The sequence below is a fragment of the Micromys minutus genome (genome assembly GCF_963924665.1).
Source record: "Micromys minutus genome assembly, chromosome: 32".
Classification (NCBI taxonomy): Eukaryota; Metazoa; Chordata; class Mammalia; order Rodentia; family Muridae; genus Micromys; species Micromys minutus.
This window is the reverse complement of record NC_137967.1, coordinates 5241420-5255247: the sequence shown is the minus strand read 5'-3', so window position 1 is coordinate 5255247 and position 13828 is coordinate 5241420. Positions and strand designations below refer to the sequence as shown.

Genomic DNA, 13828 nt, shown 5'->3' with positions numbered 1-13828 from the left:
CCGCACAGCGTGCACACTTACAGTGCCAGGGCTGGAAGCATGAGACAGGTGAATCGTTGGGCCCCGACGGCCCGCTGCTCTAGCTAAATCAGTGTGAGCTCCAGGTCAGTGAGGCCCCACTCAGAAAACCAGGTGGAGTGTGATCGCTGAAGGAAGACGGCCGCCGCTGACCTCAGTCAGCACACACAGGCCTGCACATACAGTACACACCTGTCATACATACACCTCACATACAGTACACACGTGTCATACATACACCTGAAAATTAAACGTAGCACTGTGTGGCTGTTGACGCGGCTCAGAAGGTGAAGTTCTTGCTGCCGAGCCTGATGCCCAAGAGCCACACCGGGGAAGAAAGAAGTACTACAGGTCGTGCTCCGAGTCCATACAGTAAATAATTGTCAGGGGCGGAGGGGGAGGACGTACCATTGGGGTGGAGAGAGAGCTCATCAGTTACAGGTGCTTGCTGCTCTTCAGAGATCTGAGTCCAGCTCCCACAGCTACACTGTGTGACTCCTACACTCTTCCTGCTCTCTGAGGGTGCTCTACACACGACTCACACAGGCATACACACATAAACATGGATGTATTTTTTACAGGCACCATCATGGTAGGTGTGGTGCACACCTTTGAAAGGCAGAGACTGGTGAATTCAGAGTTCAGAGTCAGAGTCAGCCTGGCTTATGTAGTGAGTTCTAAGTCAGCCAGGGCTTTGTAGAGACTGTCTCAGAAAAACAAAACAACAAATGGTACCATCGTGGTATTGCCATGTTTCCCCAGCACTGGAGAGAGGAAGGCAGTGGAATTGTCAGGAGTTCAAGGCCAGCCTGTGCTACAAAGTGAAACTTTTTGTTTGGTTTTGGTGTTGGTTCCATTTTGAAACAGGGTTTCTTAGTGCAGTCCTGGCTGTCCTGGATCCACCTACCTCTGCCTCCCGGCTACTGGGATTGAAGGCATGCGCCACCATGCCTAGTCAGAGTGGGACTCTATAGACTGCCCCCACCTAATTAAATTGAAAAGCCCTTCCGCCCCGTGTGCTATAAATAAGCACGTACACTTACCTAGAGGGCAAAGATTACCTGATATAACTGGCAAGACCGTAATCCAGGTTCGGGATGAAGGAGTCACAGCAAAACCGAGGCTGTGACAACTTTATGGAGAATAATCACACTTTCTATACCCTTATAAGAGACCGACTATAGTGGCATTTGCCAGGATCTATACATTTCCAGTTGCCAGGGTATAGTGATGTTAGTGAGCGATCCAGGGCACACAGGACTAAAGCCTAAGGCCGATTGTCCTGTCAGGCTTCCGCACTTCCGTGACTTCCAAGGGAGCAGAGAAACACAAAGAAGCCTGAATGCTTTGCTGCTTGAGGGAGTGCATTGGTCTCTCAGGAACTGGAAGGCACCTTATGCCCCAGGAGGCAAGGACTCTTAAAAACAGGAGTCTGAAAAAATGTGTCACATGTCCCTCAGGGCAGGAAGAGCGGGACAACGCTGTCGTTTCCTGTTTTTGTGCTGCCATGAACTTAATACTGCTTTGTGTTTTCCAGTGGTTGAAAAAAAATTTAAGGGCTGGAGAGATGGCTGGGCAGATAGGAGCACGGCTGCTCTTTGTGAGGAACCGGGCTAAATTCCTAGTGTCTGCAGGGCGGCTCACAACTGTCTGTAGATCCAGATACTGTTATACAGACTTACTTGCAGGCAAAACACCAGTGCTCATAAAATAAAAAATTATTTTAAGAGAGAGAGAAAATGTTTAAAGAACACTTAATGGCACACGGGGCTTGCCTGCCGCTTGTGCTGGTCACGGCGATGCCCAGGTCACGGCGATGCCCAGGTCACGGCGATGCCCGCTGCTTCCTGTGCTCACACTCCATCCCTACCTCGGCTGGAACCTGCAGGCTCAGGCTCCATGGCAGAGGTGCACATAGGTTTTCCTCAGGACCCCGTTGGGAAGTAGTGCGGGGTGAGATGCGGGTGAGGCTGGTGATTGGCTGGCTGGTGAGCACGCTGGTGGTTAGCATTCCGCTGCTGCCACACGGATGCTTCCCGCACACGGACTCGAGGTGCTGAGCGCAGGACTGCAAGCACTACCTCTCGGGCCTCACCTGTGGTTTTGGGTGTCTTGACCACAGAGACCCTGCGGGAGTACCTGAAGGTGGTGATGGCCCTCAATTATGAGGAGAAGCCGCCCTATGCTACACTGAGGAACAATCTAGAAGCTCTGCTGCAGGATATGCGGGTGTCACCCTACGACCCCCTGGACCTCCAGATGGTGCCTTAGATGGAATCCAGGTGAGGAGGTTGTGGACTTAGCCCCTCACCCCACCCAAGCCTGTGAGGGACTGGGTACCCCAGCCCCTGGTATACCCTTGGTTTTCTCATGGGCTCCTGAAGTCAATTCGAAACGAATCTAGACAGCTGGATTCAGCTTGGTGAATTGTGGTAACTAGAAAAATTTGAGGTCACCCAGGTGTGATGGTGCATACCTGATATCCCAGATCTGAGGTGGAGGCAGGGGGATCACAAGTTCAGTGCTAGTCTTGGCTATATAAGACAGTGTTTTTTAAAAACAAAACAAAAACAAAAAATCGATGAGGTTGGAGCTGGGGCTCAGCTGGGAGAGTGCTCGGCTGGCACGCTAGAATCCTTGGCTTCACCCCACAAACTGGACACTTTGGCACACAGAGGCAGTCCTAGCACACAGGAGGTAGGGGTACAGCTCAGAAGCTAGGCCTGACTGGACTACATGACACCCTATCTCAGTCTGTCATGAGTTCTATAGAATGATCGTGTCCCCAGTGGAAGTTCCCCAACGCCGTGCCCTTTCCCAGAGCATTTGGTTCTCATTGGGGTTGGCTGCAGTCAAAGCTCATGGCTTGTGCAGCACATGTGCAAACACAGGCACATGCGTGCACACACATGAACACGTAGGACTGGGATAGTGCATTTGGAGACATTTTGGCTGACAGGAATGTCCCGAGGTTTGGAGCAGCAGAGGTGAGACTAACTGAACGCTCTGCAGGGCACAGCCAGCCCCACCTCTACCCTGGCAGCCTCAGCTACCCCCCTTAGACCTTGGCTTCTGCTAGTCTCAGGAAACTTAGGCAATGTTCAAACTGTAGCTGAGGCTGACCTTGGTTCTGATCCCTGCCCTTACCTCCAGAATGCTGGGATTGCCAGAGCCTCCCTCACGGTCCTGCCATTTCTTGATGCCAGTCACATTCACCTCATGTCGCCTGCTCCCTGCCTGGCTCTGCCTCCCATCAACAGGACGACTGACTCTGAGTGGTCTTTGTCTCAGGACCCAAGGCTCCTTGTCCCCCCATTTTGTTGGTGGACCCCAGTTTCTCCCAGAAATGTGGCAGGAAAAAGGGGCCGAAAACCTGTTCCTTACAGCCATGTTTGTTATTTTACAGAGCTTCCGACTTGCAGCTTGAAGTAGAACATGAAGTAGTGGGACTCAAGGCCTTCTGTTTGAACTCATAGCTCCTGGAAGAATCCCTTGAATGTGCGTTCTCGCCGCTCCCTTAGGACATACGAATCAGCACTTGTGTCAGGGAAGCTGAGTCATGTCCTGTAATGTGAAACTCCTCCCTGTCCCTCCGCCCCCACAGTTGTAGATGGAGGTAAGGATGCTGGTGGCGGCCACTCCCTGGGACCTTTCCTGCCCTGAGCACTCCTGTGATGCCCTAATAAACTGTTTTTAGTCAGAGCCCGGAGAGTCCTGAGTTCACAGAAGTTCTGGAAGAACCTTCCTCCTGTTTACCCAGCCACTAGGTCTTTTGCTTACTAATTCCAGGTGTCCAGAGTGATAGTTCACACGTGCAGCCCTCGTGCTGGGGACGCCACGGCAGGAAGAACACCCAAGGGGCCAATTCCAGCCTTAGCACCCCCCAAGAAAATGTCAATCAGACAAAAGCTTCCGACTTGTTTATTCCTGCTTTCATGAAGCCAGTATAACACTTCTCCATCTAGCCACCTTCACGCCCTCCATTCTTCTGCACATCATTCATTCACGCTTCCATTCATTCACGTGTCTGTCCATTCACGCGTCTGTCCTTCAGCTGCCTAGTGATTGGTTATTTCTCCGCCACAGTGAAATGAGCCATTTTAAGGCAGATTTATTGGGAAGCTGCCCTTGGGTAGGCGAGTTTACTGGCCCCCAAGGACCAAGGCCAGGGAAGTCACCATGAGGAAGCGGGGTGGCAGGGGAGGGAGAGAGAAAAGGACAAGCACAAAAAGAGAAGAGAAGAGAGAGGGAGAGACCAAAATGTCTAGATTATATCAGGAAGAGTCTCTGGGGAAAAGGCAGCTAAGCCCCTGGGCTGGAAAGTTCAAGGTTGGGGGCAGGATATGCCAGGTGGGGACTGAGGGATGCTGGGAGAACATGGAGGCCAGGTCTACTTTGGGATGTAAAATATGCACCTCAGGCTCTTGTCTCAGGTCTGAAACCAAACACTAGTACTTCCTTTACCCATCTTTCCATATCCTATATGCGTGTGAGTCTGGGTACCAGCAGAGTGCAGGTCACAGCCCCTGGAGCTGTCATTACAGGTGGTTGGTTGTGAGGAGCCCAGTGTGGTTGCTAAGAACCAGACTTGGGTCCTCTTAACTTCCGAGCCTTCTCTTCAGTCCCCAACTCATTCTCCTCAGTGGGGGCTTCTAGGCACAGCTCTACCACTGAGCTTGGTTTTATTTTTCTGAAGCCTCAGATGGGTTTGAGACTGCTCAAAGGTGTTGCCCTTGTCATTATTTAGGGGCCTTCTAGGACCATTACCCCTTGTGTAACCTCCTTGAGGTTTCTGAGTTGCAGTAAGAATTTTCACCAGGGGCTAGAGAAATGGCTCAGTGGTTAAGAACACTGACTGCTCTTCCAGAGGTCCTGAGTTCAATTCCCAGCAACCACATGGTGGCTCACAACCATCTGTAATGGGATCCGATGCCCTCTTCTGGTGTGTCTGAAGACAGCTACAGTGTATTCATATAAATAAAATAAATCAATCTTTTAAAAAAAAAAAAAGAATTTTCACCAGTTTCTTAGTTTGTTTATCTTCTTGGCTTTCCCTGTTACTAAAAGTTTTTTTTTTAAACAATCTTCATTAATTCAAACATTCTTACCTTTGAAACTTCTAATTTTCTGAATCTTCTTCCAAATGTCAGGGGCAGATTGACCCACAAGGCCACATTGATAGCTTGCTGGTTCTCCCGTGCTTCGGGCTCAGTCGAGATGTAGGTGTGGTGGGCATCCAGGGGCCTTTCCAGGAAGGCAGCCAGGGATTCCACCTGGGACCCTGTATTACCTGACTCACCTTTGATAAATCTATAGAGTGTCTAGCAGCCGCCTGGAGACACCCCCCCCCCCATAAGAATCTGGCAATGACTCTTAAGTGCCTCCTTACCTGCATTCATATTTGGATTCTAGTTGGGGCTGACTTGTGGAAGGCAGCGTCGGTGACTGCAGGATTCTCTGTAAATCGACCCGGGTCCCCAGTTTGTGGGCCTCCCACCCAACGTGGTCCCATTCCTCTGTGGTGAAGAGGGTCTGGAGGGGCTGTTGAATGTTGACCCAGGTGTGTTACTGAGCCCAATAATCATTACCTAAGTCGGTCCTGGCAACAGCACACTACCCCCTACCCACCCGCTGTTCTGGTTTCCCAAATGAAAACACACACAGCCTTCTGTTACTATGCCTCTAACAGCTCAATGGTTGGGCCACTTCTTAGCGTCTGTGTGGCTAACACAGTCCCCTTTGATATCCTGAGTTATTACTTATTAAAATCTATATTCTATCTTTACTGTCCCGGACCCAGACCTGCAGCCCTCCTGGGCCACAATCCCCGATTCTTACACGAGGGCTCTGCTCTCTTCTGCACCTAATGTCTCCTCCTTCCTCCCTCAGTCCCTTGCCCAGAAATCCTAAAAGACTCTGCCTCCTTGCTCAGCCATTGGCAGCCGACAACTTTATTTACCAGTCAGAACCAACTAGCAGCAGGGACCCCGGGACCCTCAGCATCTTAATGTGCAGACATGCAGGTTTTTGTGTAATTTTGTAGACCCGATTAGCACAGTACAAGCATTAGAACAAACCACAACACAGGTGGAATGGTGGATATGAAAAATCGTCTCCAAGAAGAGATTAGAATATAATTTCACTTATTTTTTATTGGATATATTTTATTTACATTTCAAATGTTATCCCCTTTCCTGGTTTCCCCTACATAAACCCCCTAATCCCATGCCTCCTCCCCTCGCTTCTATGGGGGTGCCTCCTACCCAGCCACCCCCTCCCACCTCCTCGCCCTGACATTCCCCTACACTGGGGCATGGAGCCTTGGCAGGACAAAGGGTTTCTCTTCCCATTGACGCCCAATTTTATTTTTTTAATCTCATTTTTATTGACGTTCTTAAACATTTTAACCTTTCTTGTAATCCAGCACCCACCAGGGGTAGTAGAAAGGAAAGGATAGAAGGAAGCGGACCTGTTTACAAAGGTTCTTTGGAGCCACTCCCATCTGTGTTGTCTGGAAATCGGCAGCTCAGTTCACAGGTTAACGGGTAGTGGCAGCTCGATCTACCTGCAAACACCTCACGGACACACCAGCAGTCTAGTTCGGTAGAGTCGAGTTAGCAACAGCGGTGACATGACCTAGCAGAGGCAGCCAGGCCTCAGCCTCTGCTCGAGTCAGCAGGAGGGACCAGGAGAATACCAGGAGAGGTTCTCCGCTGTGCCTCTCTCAGGGAAGCGAAGATCAGCCAAGACGCAAGACTCTCAAGTGTTGCACAGCGAGCTGTACCAGCGAGCCAAGCTCTCTCTCCGTCACTTCATGGAGTCCCATTTAGAACCGCTAGACATCACATGTCCTCTATGTGCCTTGACTCCGCACATGTATCGAATCAGCCAAGAGTCCTTGGAAGCCTCAACAAACTGTACAGCACCAGAAGCTTTTTGGTGTGTATTTCTCTATAGCATCCTTCATGTGTTTGTCCCAACAAAACACCATCCAACTGACTTTCCAAAGAGCCCTTTACGTTTTCACTTCATTGGGGCTTGGGGCTTGTTAGAGAAAGGCAGATTCCGAGCTTTCCAGTTGTAGATATTGCTTGTGGAAAAAGGCTTACAGACCAGAAAAGGCATCCCTCCCCCCTCCGGAGTTGGTGGAGCAATGGCATGAAAGGGAAAAGCCTCTGTCGAGTATGGGGCAGGCTACTTGTGACAGATGAGGTATTCGAAGAGGAGGAAAAAGAATGGGTGAGGAAGGAGCCGAAAGTCGAGAGAAAACAGGAGGTGGGCAGCAAGTGGCAGGCATAGAAGCCACAGGTAAAAGAGCAAGAATGGTCAAGATTATAGTTGCTTTCTTGGGGCTGGAGAGATGGCTCAGCAATTAAAGGCCACTCACTGACTGGTCTTCCATAGGTCCTGAGTTCAAATCCCAGCAACCACATGGTGGCTCACAACCATCTGTAATGGGATCTGATGCCCTCTTCTGGTGTGTCTGAAGACAGCTACAGTGTACATACATAAAATCAATCAATCAATCATACACACACACACACACACACACACACACACACACACACAAGCAAACACTTAGATTGTTAATGTCGTCTCTTCCCTAGTGAATATTTATTTCATTGACAAAAAACATGAGGTTAGATATGAGACTGTCAGAGATGGGTGTTGTGACTGAAACTAAAGAATTTTTGAAGAAAATCACAGACAAGACGCTGTCTAAGAATGTTAAGGCCTGGGAAACTTACCTGTCTCGCCAGCTGTTTTGAGCTGTTACTAAAGTGACAGGGACACTGTCTCCTGTGCTGTAATTGCTGTTACTAGGAAACTTTCTCAGGCCCCAGTTGATTGCAAATACTGTTACGTTCTATGCTATGGTGTTCTTGGAAACCAATCGCAGGAGAAGTCAGAACTGCATTGTATAGTTTCCCACAAGGAGCTTGGACCCAAACCAACTGCCCAGCAGCACTTCCTGCACCTACGTATAAACTTTTATGGGTTTTGCCTCTGTAAGCTGTCCCTGGAATGGGCCCCAACATAAGAGAGACACCCCCACCAATATATGAAGCTATTTGGAATAAAATTTCCATTTTGAGTAGTGGTTGAGTAAAGTTTAAGTTCCTAAGACCTCCCCGGGAACTACATCCTACTAGACAGGAAGAAACATGGACGTGGGCAACTGACATCCTGGTACACGTGTTAAGACGTGAATGTTAGGTGAGGTACGTCCACCACAGTTGAGTAACCCAACCCAATGGGAACAGAATTAAGTATACAACAAAGACCTGATCCTAAGGAAATCCCCTATCCCTAAATCCCGATTGGTGGAATAAATTGGCACAGATCTTTGTGAATTTGAGACTTAAATACTCTGTAAAGTTCTGACTACTGGTGACAGTTCAGCTCCCGAGTCCACACTGTCCCTGATTGATTGGGGTGAGCATTCAATGAACCACTGACTGAGATCTGTGTCTGAGTGTTTTGTGCGGTGATTCCCAGAACCCCAAAATAGACTGGGCTGGGATCGGGGTCTGTGTGACCCCAGCCCAGCTCACAGTGGCCGGGGTATTGCTAGAGGTGACACAGACCAGGCACAGGCTTTGGCCCTCCAGGACTGGGAGGGAGGTGCTGTTCCTGAGGAGAGAAGAGAAGTTGGAGAGGAGAGAAGGCGGAGTTGCTGGGTTGCCTCAACTGGGATGCCTCCCATCCCCCACCCAGATGCCCAGCTTCCTCTGCCCATCCTTTCTACCTGTCTGGTTTTCTTGTGAAACAGTCACTCTCGGGTCCTCTGGGGGATCTGCAATGAAGACAGGGAACTGGCTTCAGGCAGGCCAGGGCCTTCTCCCCGGGCAGAGCATCCCTCCCAGAGATGGCAGCTGTGGTCAGTCAGTCAGTCACTAGGTCCCCAACACAAGCTGCACAGTGGTCTGATAGCACAGAGCTATCTGCAGCTATGCTGGGTCTCCAGCCCACCACCATGTTCGCCCAAAACCAGGTCACCTTTCAGGTCACACTCACATAGCACAGAGAGATTCATTGCTATTTAGGAAGCCCACCCCCAGCCTGTGCTCTGCTTGGCAGACGAACCACCCCAAGTCCTCAGCTTTCACCTGTGGCATCTCTGTAGTTCAGGTTCGGCTTCCTCCCTTGGGTGTCCAGATGTCCTGAGCAGATTGGTCAGCAGGTCTGGTAATGCGTCCCGGGGGTGGGGGTAGGGTGGGCTTCTCTGAGCATGTCAGTGTTATAGCTCTTTTCAGTTAACAGCTGGGGTGCATACACTTTATTGGGGTGACTCAAAGGCATATAGATGAACCTTGGAGAATGGAAAAGGTTTGGTTTTTTTTTAATTATTTATTTATTGTGTATGAATACACTGCAGTTGTCTTCAGACTCACCAGAAGAGGGCGCCAGATCCCATTACAGATGGTTGTGAGCCACCATGTGGTTGCTGGGAATTGGACTCAGGACCTCTGGAAGAGCAGTCAGTGCTCTAGCCACTGAGCCATCTCTCCAGCCATGGGAAAGGGTTCTTAGGATGGCATTTCATTGCCTGGAGTTTAAGGCCCTGGGAACATTTCATTCTCATGGAGAGGCATTCCAGGAACCCAGGGTGCTTGCCTAGCCGGTTCTTATGTGGAGAGAGGAAGTTAAACCTGTAAGTTGGCCAAGGACTGTGTGAATTTCCTCAGGTAGAATCGGAGGTCACCCTTCCCACATCAGGCCAAGAAGAGGAAATTCTGCTGAGAAAAGAGAGTCCCCCACTTTGTGCCAAGCTCCGGAGAGCTGTGTGGACATGCCGGACTACAGCCTAGTAACCAAGTGCAGCACTTTCCTGCCCCAGACCAAGAGGACTCTGTCCTCCAGGGCCCAGCTCAGAGTGGCAGGGGGCTGGCTGTCAGCAGAATGGGAGAGACACAGGACTCCCAGATACGGGTTCCCTCCACCCCCACGAAATTCGAGAATCAAGGTTGGGCTGGGGAAGAAACAGAGGCAGAGGCAGGGATGGAGACAGAGCATGCCCGAAACCGAGACAGACACAGAGAAATGAGGTCAGAGGGATGGACAAGCTTGTCTGGGTCTGAGCCTGTCTCTCTTGTGTTCACCTTTCTGCTGGAGGAGGGACTCCCCATAGTCCCTGTGCACATCCTCAGTCACCGTCACACAGGATGACACGCATGACCCTCACAGAGAACCCTCCCTGAACAAGCCACTCTTCCCCCACCCCATCCCTGACACTTGTCTGGAACATTGGCCTGGTCAAGGTATCGCTGCTGGTGGTCCCCTGACTGTGTATGTGAGGTACCATGATGCTTTCTTTGTTCAGCACCTCGCTGCCAAGGGTCAACTGCTCATAGCACATAGCAACACATCTTGTCAGGTGTGTTATGCTCCTCCGAGTGGACCCGCCACACCTGTGTATCCCCTCTGTTGTGTGTACATGGACATCTATGCTTTTCCTGACTCACCGAGTGATTTCAACACTTCTGAGGCTTATTGGTGTGTTCTCTCTCTCTCTCTCTCTCTCTCTCTCTCTCTCTCCATCCTATCCTCCACTAGGGTCAGGATAAGCAGGTGTCCTAAAACCAAATAACAGCTCCTCCAATCACTAACTCGCCCTGAGATCCCCAGGTAGCAAGTGTGAAGTGGAAACTTATGGTTTCTCTGGAGAATTCGTTACATCAAATAGTGTTTTGTAGGCATAAACATTTCACAGCTTATTTTAATAACCGTTCAACCTCTCTTCTAGCCCACCACCCACCAGAGGTAGTGAGAAAGGAAAAGTTACAAGGAGACTGGGGAAGTGGACCTGTTTAGAAATGGTTCTTTGGAGCAAATTCCATCTGTGCTGTTAGGAAACCAGCCTTTCCGTTCACAGGTCAGCAGCAGCAGCTCCATCCATCCACAAACACTTCACGAATATGCCAGCCGTCCATTTCAGAACCGTCATAGCAAACATGGATCGGCCATGTTGACATGACCTAGCAGAAACAGTCGGCCTCAGCTGAATCCGCATGAGTCAGCGGGAGGGACCAAAACCAGCAGGGACACCAGGAGAAGTTCTTTGTTGTGCCTCCCTCCAGGAAGTGGAGACAAGAGACCAAGAAGCTTGCAAAGTTAGCTGTGCAAGCATGGCTGAGGCCCCCCCCCCCCCCCCCCCCCCCCCCCGTCGCTATCTGTTGAGTTCTATTTATACTCCCCCCAAACATCACACATCCTTGATGGGTTTCGCCTCAGCACATGCCTTGCCTTAGCACGTGACTCTGTCTCAGATGACATCATCCCGCCAAACGGTCTGAGTCCTCAGAAGCAGCCAGAAGCTTCCGGAACCTCACGAGAAGTTGGTTTTTTTTTTTTTTTTTTTTTTTTTTTTGGTGCACTTCTCTCTATGGAGTCACAACAAATGGAACTCAACAATTCAACGTAAGGCAAACCAATTAATGCGTATGTGTCCCTTCACAGCCCTTCACGTGCTTGCTTCAGTGAAACACCCGTTCACTTACGTCTGCTTCAGCATACCACCGTCCAGCACAACCGATTTTCCAAAGAAACCAGAAGTTTCCACTTCAGTGTTCGGCTGGGGTACAGGTGGAAGGACGTATGATGAGGAATATAAATGTGGCCACACAGACAATGGGAACGGGAGCACTGGCTTGCTCTGCTCCGCCTTGCTACTCTTTGCTAAAGACGCATACGTATTGGTTCGCCTTACATTGGATTGCTGAGCTCCACTTGTGGTGAGGATGTCATAGAGAGAAGCTCATCAAAGAACTGCTCATGAGGGTTCTGTGGCTTCTTGCAGCTTCCTCAGACTCAGGCCGGTTGGTGAGCTTTGTGGTTTCTTCAAGGTTGAACTGCAGCTGCTGGTTCATATTCGGTGTTTGCTACTGGACTGAACCGATGATATCCTGACAACAAAGACTGGACTTGCCCCCTAGGAACTATTTTTAAACAGCTCAACTTCCCCTGGGTCCTAATAACTTTTCTCTTCCACTACCTCTGGTGGGTGATGGGCTAGAGGGGAGGTTGAACCCTTAATTGGAAAAATATATTCCTTGTACTGGCTGGTTTTGTGTGTCAACTTGACATAAGCTGGAGTTATCTTAGAGAAAGAAGCCTCCATGAGATCCAGCTGTAAGGCATTTTCTCAACTAGTGATCAAGGGGGGAGGGCCCAGCCCATTGTGGGTGGAGCCATCCCTGGCCCAGCCCATTGTGGGTGGAGCCATCCCTGGGCTGGTAGACCTGGGTTCTATAAGAAAGCAAGCGAAGCAAGCCAGTAAGTGACATCCCTCCATGGCCTCTGCTTCAGCTCCTGCTTCCTGACCTGCTTGAGTGAGAAATGTTTTTATTTTCCTATCAGAGGTAGCTTATCTACCTTCTGAAACCTGTATGCAAATCTTTTAAGATGTACTGCTGGATGCGGCATAGAACACTTTTGTTTTTTGTTTTTAAAGATTTATTTATTATATATAAGTACACTGTAGCTGTCTCCAGACACACCAGAAGAGGGCATCAGATCCCATTACAGATGGTTGTGAGCCACCATGTGGTTGCTGGGAATCGAACTCAGGACCTCTGGAAGAGCAGTCAGTGGTCTTAACCACTGAGCCATCTCTCCAGCCCCAAACACTTTTAATCTCAGTACTCAGGAGGTAGAGGCAGGCAGATCTCTGAATTCAAGTCCAGTCTGGTCTTCAGAGCAAATCCCTCCCCCAAACCCACACCAAAACCATCTGCAAATCTAGTGGAGTCCTTGCTATGGGGCTGCCGATGCCAGGAACCTTCAGAGCTAGTGAGCCACAGTCCCAGGACAGCCAGGGCTACAGAGATAAACCTTGTCTCAAAAAAAAAAAAAAAAAAAAAAAAAGTGTGTGCGTGTGTACGTCAGAACGGGGTGTCATGTCCTCTGGGGCTGGAATTACAGATGGTTGTGAGCCTCCATATGGATATTGGGAATCAAACCTGAGTCCTTTAAGCACTGCACATTTATTTCTCCAGCCCGTTTGTTTCCTATCCCACCCTGGCTGTGACCGGCTCTTGAGCTCCCCCTTGTGGTTCATTCGGGGCATCTCACCTGGAAGAATTTTGAACATGGTGGGTCCTTGAGTGCTATGCTCAGGTCCCCCAGCTTCCCTTGCCTTTTCCAGTCAGCTCTTCACAGAGGCACAGGCTGGGCTGGCTCTCTAGTGAGGCAAGTCTTTGAGCTGGACCCCAGCGACGTGATCAGCTGGTAAGAGCCAGTCTTGAAAACGGAAGGACCTGAGTTCTCGCGCGGGCACCCAGACCTGGTGCACACCTTTGATCCCACCACTGGGAAGGCAGAAAGGGGTGGATCACCTTGTGAATTTCGGGCGTGATTGGTCTATAGGCTGAAAAAAAGAAAAAGGAAGGGAGGGAGGGAGGATGGATGGATAGATGGAAGGGCAAAGGCAGGTTGTAGTGGCACACATTTGCACACTTGTGATTCACACTTGCCAGCCTAATCAACATGTTGCAGACCAGCAAGAAATCCTGTTTCAAACTGCAAGGTGTGCAGTACCTGAGGATGATACCCAAGTGGTCCTCTGGCCCGCATGTGCATACACACGCATACACACGCATACACACGCATACACACGCATACACATGAACACCCCACCCCCCAGTATCCCATGTAAGGGGAAGGCAGAGCATCCTTTGACACCCAGTCCTCAGGGATGGACTACACATCCTTCCTTCCAGCATTCTGTTCAACCAGGTGACCAAGGCAAAAGGACACTTCGTCTTTGTGGTCTTTCTCCCCCAAGCCCACACCAAAATCATCTGCAAAT

General features: G+C 50.0%; 1 protein-coding gene across 1 annotated transcript in view; it reads left to right on the top strand.

Annotated features, from left to right (window-relative positions):
* The window catches only part of VRK3 (VRK serine/threonine kinase 3), a 35491-nt gene extending 31771 nt beyond the window's left edge, over nucleotides 1-3720 (top strand). The window contains exons 14-15 of the mRNA XM_080908394.1: nucleotides 2141-2300; nucleotides 3425-3720. Coding sequence (XP_080764520.1) covers nucleotides 2141-2289 — 149 coding nt within the window. The 3' untranslated portion in view covers nucleotides 2290-2300; nucleotides 3425-3720. The remainder of the gene's footprint in view (nucleotides 1-2140; nucleotides 2301-3424) is intronic.
* The last annotated feature ends 10108 nt before the right edge of the window (nucleotides 3721-13828 follow it).